The following is a 6,084-nucleotide window of genomic DNA, read 5'->3' as shown; positions in this document are numbered from 1 at the left end:
TAGGGAACTTCCCATTGTGTACCCCAAAGATGAGAGAATGGTCTAGTAAGGCCCCTATTCTAGTCACCCAGTCTCTGTAATTACCAGCATATGATTAGTCTTGTTTCATTGAAGGATCCACCATAACGCCCCCCTCCCTCCCTTAACCTTTTACCAAGAATTTCTTTTTTCTTTTTTTTTTTTTTTTAATGTCTTTTTGAGACAAGGTCTCACTATGCAGTTCAGGCTGGCCTTGAGCTCACTTTGTAGCCCAGGCTGGTCTGGAACTCAAAATGATCCTCCTGCCTCAGCCTCCCAAGTGCTGGGATTGCAGGTGTGTGCAACCACGCCCAGCTTCCCAGGAATTTCCTATTAGCATATTTCCACATGTGAGGAGCAGATCTGTGGCTGGTGGGTGCTCTCCAAGGCTCTTCTGAGAGGTCCAGTGAAGAGTGATGGAGACTGCCACAGGAGTTAGTGTCCAGCCATTAGTTGGGATGCTGTCAATGCTAGGTATCCTGTAGGTAGTCGTGGGATGTATTCTGCTTAGGTAGCAGTTCCTGTTTTTATGTAACTGAAACCATAGGGAATTTGAGAGTTGAGGGATTTCCCCAAGATGACAAGCAGGAAGCGGCAAAGCCCAGGTGGGAACTAAAGTCTGACACCATAGCTGGTCCTTGTGTCTCCAGGCCACCCGCCACCTCCAGAGACTATGCCCTTGTGGCTCTCAGTTGCCACCTGGATCTCCCTGATCTGGCCACCAGCTTTAGAAATTTTCCTTCTCTTAGCTTTAGAAATTTCCCCATTTTAAACAGTACCCTTCCTCCAGATCCCAGTTGGTTCACCAAGCTTATGGCTAGAGTTAGGCTGGCCAGGAAAGCTCTTGTCTCTTAGTGGGATGACCTGTTGGTGTCAAGCAGAGGTGCTCTCCTACCTGTGCTCTTTGGACTATACCTTTCCCAAGTCTCCTTGGATACCGTAACTGAGTTTTGGGGTTTGGTCCTTAGCTGGATTTTGACTTGTCTATCTGCATCCTACACATGGGTGTCTGACAGGAGCTTCTGGCAGCTGCCTGCCCTTAGGAGGATCAGGCTTCTCAGTCAGCCCTTGCCAGGTCTCTGCTTTAAGTACTTACCCTCTGGCAGCAGTGTGTCTTTCATGTTCTGTATGTTCATTAGCTTGCCGTGGTGACCAGCCAGCCTAGAGGATTATCATCATATTACTCACATTTTACAGATGAGGAAACAGCCTCAAAGAGGGCAGCAGACATGGGATTTACACTCAGATGATTTGGTTTGTTTGATCTTTTTGAGGCAGGGTCTCACTATGCAGATCAGACTGGCCTTGAACTCACTTTATAGCCCAGGCTAGCCTCCAACTCACAGCAGTCCTCCTGCGTTGGCCTCCTGAATGCTGAGATTACAGGTGTGCGCCACCATGCCCGGCTCCTCCTAGCTTTCTCTTTTATTTTCTTTTTTTGGTTTTTTTGACACAGGGTCTCAGCTCTGTAGCCCCAGCTGACCTTGAACTCTTGCCAATCCTCCTACCTCAACCTTCTCAGTGTTAGGATTATAGGCGTGTGCCAAGTGCCACCATGTTTGGCTTCCCTTTTATTTTCTGTGTGTGTGTGTGTGTGTGTGTGTGTGTGTGTGTGTGTGTGTGTGTGTTGCTAACCACATCCTAGAATACTGTCTTCCTGGGCCCTGGAAGTAGCTGGGAAGAAAAGAGGCCAGCCCTGGGCAGGAGTAGCACTCTCTCTGGCAGGCCAGTACTTTCTTTTTGGACAGGACCTTGGGCCATGCCCCTGAGGATGGCTCTAGGCCATTACAGGTGCACTCTTGGTCCCATAGACAATCATGACATCATCTCCATCAAGCTGTTCCAGCTCATGGTAGAACACACTCCTGATGAGGAAAACATTGACTGGACCAAGATTGAGCCTGGTGTCAACTTCTTCAAGTCTCCCAAAGGTACGTGTGAACATGGTCCCCTCCCTGCCTGAGCCTCAAGTGAGCACTGTTGGTCCTTTTACCCTTTCAGATCCAGTAATGGCTGTGGTCTGGGCTCTTGTATCAGCCCTGCCTTGGGGAAGTGGTACTGTCCGGCCCTGCCTGAGCTCCTAGAGCCCAGGAGCTTGGGTTGGGGCAGCTTCAGTGAGTTTTCAAGTGAGGCAGAAGAGTTATTTATGAGGGCATCCTCCTTGCTGTGTGATTTCTGTTGGGGCAACCATGGTAATCAGTGCACATGTGAGTTTACTTCCTCCTGTCCTGCACACATGGCCAGTAAAGCGCCTGGGGCCAGGTTGTTACTTGTAGAGTAGCATGCCCAGCTCTCTGTACCATATGTGTCACTTCTGTGAACAGCCTGGAGGCTGATCCTGTGCTGGCCACGGGGACCAATTCCTTTGTTTCCTCAGGTAGAGAGCGGGAGAGGGCAGACTTGAACTTGGATTTCTGCAAAACCCTAAAGCCTGGTTTCTTCCGTTAACCACCACCCTGCCCTGTGGAGTGAGTGTTCTGATTGGAGCGATGAGGCACCTCCACCTCTTCCCTCCCCAAGAATGTCTGTGGGGCTGGTGGTGATAGAAGTGCACGGCACAGACCGGAGCAGGCTCTGCCAGGCCAGCGCACTATAGGGCTTACCCAGCCCTGAGTCCCTGTTCCCAGTGTTTTTCTGGGTTTTTAGGAGAAGCCAGAATCTAGCCTTTATGTGATGTTTCACTTTTTATTTATTTATTTATTTATTGGTACCAGGAATCGAACTCATGATCTCAGGCTGCCAGGCTTGCCAGGCAAGTGCTTATGCCACTGAGCTACATCCCCCGGCCCAGTGTTTCACTTTTTAAAGATTCAAATGGTCCCATAGACAATCATGACATCATCTCCATCAAGCTGTTTCAGCTCAAGCTAGAACGCACTCCTGATGAGCAAATTCTTAAATATTTTAGGTGCCAGATAAACCCTTCTACCACTGACCAGAGGAGTTCTGGCTCCTAAGTGCTTTCAGGGGTACCATCTACTCCCCCTACCCACACCCCCATGTGGCTGGCAAGGCAGGAATTAACTCATTTTCTTTTTTCTTTTTCTTATTTTTCTTTTTATTTTTTGGTACTGGGAATCGAACTCAGGACCTTGCGCTTGGCAGGCAGGCACTTATGCCATTGAGCCATATCCCTGGCCCCTTAACTCATTTTCAGACTTGATGATATACTTGTTCCTTCAGCAAATATTTCCAGAACTTCACGCCTCGCCACGGGCTGGGCACTGGAAACATGGCCAGCCCCTGCCCTGGGGCTCAGGCTAGCAGTGAGGCAGAAAAGGGATTACAGGGGAACTGTGGGTGCCCTGAGGCTAAGCCACAGCGCTCCTGGTGCAGCCAGTGGCCGTTGCTGTCACTGCAGGGGCAGAAAGTAGGCCGCAGGCCTGCCTGGGTTCGGCTCTGGGGAGGGAGGCTGTAGGTTGCCCTGAAGTCAGTGTTCTATCAAGTGGGCAGCGTGGACACAGCTGAGAGTCAACACAAGGGCCAGAGGCTGGGCTGGGAAGAGGCCTGTGCAGACCCCCCGTGGAGAGTAGAGGACTGCAGTTGGAGGAGGCTGAGTAGCTAAAACAAGGCTCCGTCCAGATCTCTCCTCCTCCGTTTATGGGCTGGTTATTTCCTTCTCTCGGCCTTCAATAGGGAAGTCACAAGGGTGCCATATCTCAGAGTCAGGATCTTTGAGATTCCATACATGTTGGGGCCTAGCACCCAGCAGGGTCTCTTGATGGAGTTAGGGTCAAAGGAGTGATGTGGCCATAGCAGGAGAGTGTGCAGAGGGCGAAGATCGGCGTGGAAGGCTGCTGAGAGCCTCCAGCTGTGACAGCACGCAGATTTGAGGGGAGGAGTTTGCTCATAAGTCTGATCCTTGGGCCACTCCCTGTATAGAACCAGAATCTCGAAGGGAGCCTAGGAATCTCTAGTTTTAACCAGTGCTTCGTGGCAGAATACACCCCAGGCCTTGGTTCCTGGGACCTTGGGCTCTGTGGGATTGGCCCTCTTTCCGCTCCTGCCCTACCCATGATGGGCTTGAGTGCTTAGCTGTGGTCAGGTCAGTGCAGTTGCTGCCTCTGGCCAGTATGTCTTGTTCTAAGACACGGCCCTGCAACCAGCGCTGTCCCACATGTAGGACGGGTGTGGGGGCTGGGGCTGGGGCTGGGACTATGCTAGCCATGGTCCTGTTAGACACATTTCCTGGAGGCCGCTGGCGGCCTGCCCCTCCCACTTGGCCCATTCCTCTCCCCTTTCTTCTCAGACAACGTGGACGACCCCACGGGGAACTTCCGCAGCGGCCCCCTGACGGGGTGGAGGGTCTTCCTGCTGCTGCTGTGTGCGCTCCTGGGCATCATTGTCTGCGCCGTGGTGGGCGCCGTGGTGTTTCAGAAGCGCCAGGAGCGGAACAAGCGTTTCTACTGAGCAGCCGACCTGTCTGAGAAGAGCCTGGCTTCAGGCCTGGGCTCTAATATGAACATTTTTTTACTGAGATCGTAAAAGAAAAACAAGACGATCTTATTTCTTAAACCGTTTCAAAGAAATGATTAAAGTATTTTCGTACATTTTGCTTCTTGCCCAGCATGGACAGGACAAAACTTCTTAACCAGCAGGGCCAGGGTCAGCATCCCCACCGCTGGGGACGGAGGCCGTCAGCCCTGTTCCAGGTGGCATCTGAGGAACAGTGGCTCTGTACCTGGGGTTGAGGTCCTGGACGTGGTTGCTGAACACTGGAGGGCCCCCCATGCCACATTGGGGTGGCTCCAAGGACCCAGAGCAGTGGTTTTGTTCTAAGGTGTGTGATGTGTCTGGTGACAGACAAGGCCCACATGGGGGAACCTGGGCCTTCCTGTTCCCCTTGGAGCTTCTTTCCAGGGCAGACCTCAGGCGAAGATGGAGGAGCAGGTTGGTGGGGCCCAGAGTGTGACTGCTAAATAAAGTGACATAGCCAACCTTAGTTGTGACTGTCCTCAGGAGCTTTTCTTTTTCTTCTGATAACTCGCAGCCAGCTGCTGCTCTGTAGCTTCCAGCGTCATCCTTTCTGGCCCTCAGTAGAGCCCTGGCTGGGAGGGATGTGGTTGCCCCATTTCCCAGGTGGAGAAACATGGTGAAGCAGAACTTAGCTGTTGTCGTCGTCATCATCGTCATCCTCGCCCAGAAAGTGGTGTGCTGGGTCAGGACCCTTTGCAATCTCGGGCTCAGGGCCTCTTGGGAAGAGATGGGGTGGGGAGGGTGTGGGGACTACAGAGGGTGTGACCTCAGCCCGAGCTTCAAGGCTCAGCTAGGGCAGGGTGCAGGGGAACGCAGTGACGAGAAATTGTAGGGACTGACATCTGGAAGGGACTGGTGGCATCAGGACAGGTTGGGGTCAGCAGTACTTCCTGTGGGTGCTTTGAGGAGGCAGAGGGGATACAGGGAATGGAAGAAAACCATCCTCTGAAGGGAGAGCATCGCCATCCAGCTGCTTCCACAGACATCTCTTCATCTCTACCCCAGTCCCTGCCTTCTGCTGCCATCCAGGTCTCACCAGGGAACAGTGTGTCCCGCAGCATCTGACTCTGAGCCCAACTGTGTTCTTCCTGGGGGCCTTCCCTATCACCAGCTTTGGCATCTTTTACTTGTAGCTCAATAATAGTTGGGTCGCCCATCTCCCAAGCCAGAGCAAACCTTGCCTGTCTTTCTTAGTTAACATTGTCAAATAGATTTTGTTTTTTGTTTTTTTGTCTCTTTGAGACAGGGTTTCGCTATATAGCTCAGGCTGGCCTTGAACTCCCTTTGTAGCCCAGGCTGGCCTTGAACTGTCAGTGATCCTCCTGCCTCAGCCTCCCAAGTGCTGGGATTAGCCTCCTAAGTGCTGGGATTACAGACGTGCACCACCACTCCTGGGTAGATTCTTACTGCAAAACATACAGATAGTATTAAAATGAATGAAGAGAGTAAGAATTTATTTTCCTCTTAATTTTCAACATCACTCTGCAGAGCTTTTCATGGATCTATTATTAACCTTCCCTATGTCCTTGCTGCTTCCTGTCTTTGTACAGGAAGTGCTTTCCACAGGCTAGGTGTCCAGAGGTTACTCAC

The 6,084-nt window shown here is 51.7% G+C and overlaps 1 protein-coding gene across 1 annotated transcript in view; it reads left to right on the top strand.

Moving 5' to 3' along the window:
* Nucleotides 1-4,960, top strand: part of Lman2 (lectin, mannose-binding 2) — a 15,504-nt gene extending 10,544 nt beyond the window's left edge. The window contains exons 7-8 of the mRNA XM_005376426.2: nt 1,830-1,949; nt 4,268-4,960. Coding sequence (XP_005376483.1) covers nt 1,830-1,949; nt 4,268-4,428 — 281 coding nt within the window. The 3' untranslated portion in view covers nt 4,429-4,960. The remainder of the gene's footprint in view (nt 1-1,829; nt 1,950-4,267) is intronic.
* The last annotated feature ends 1,124 nt before the right edge of the window (nt 4,961-6,084 follow it).

This window comes from Chinchilla lanigera, unplaced genomic scaffold, assembly GCF_000276665.1.
Source record: "Chinchilla lanigera isolate Chin_1 unplaced genomic scaffold, ChiLan1.0 scaffold00007, whole genome shotgun sequence".
Classification (NCBI taxonomy): domain Eukaryota; kingdom Metazoa; phylum Chordata; class Mammalia; order Rodentia; family Chinchillidae; genus Chinchilla; species Chinchilla lanigera.
The sequence above is the reverse complement of the archived record's forward strand: the minus strand, read 5'-3'. Positions and strand labels throughout refer to the sequence as shown.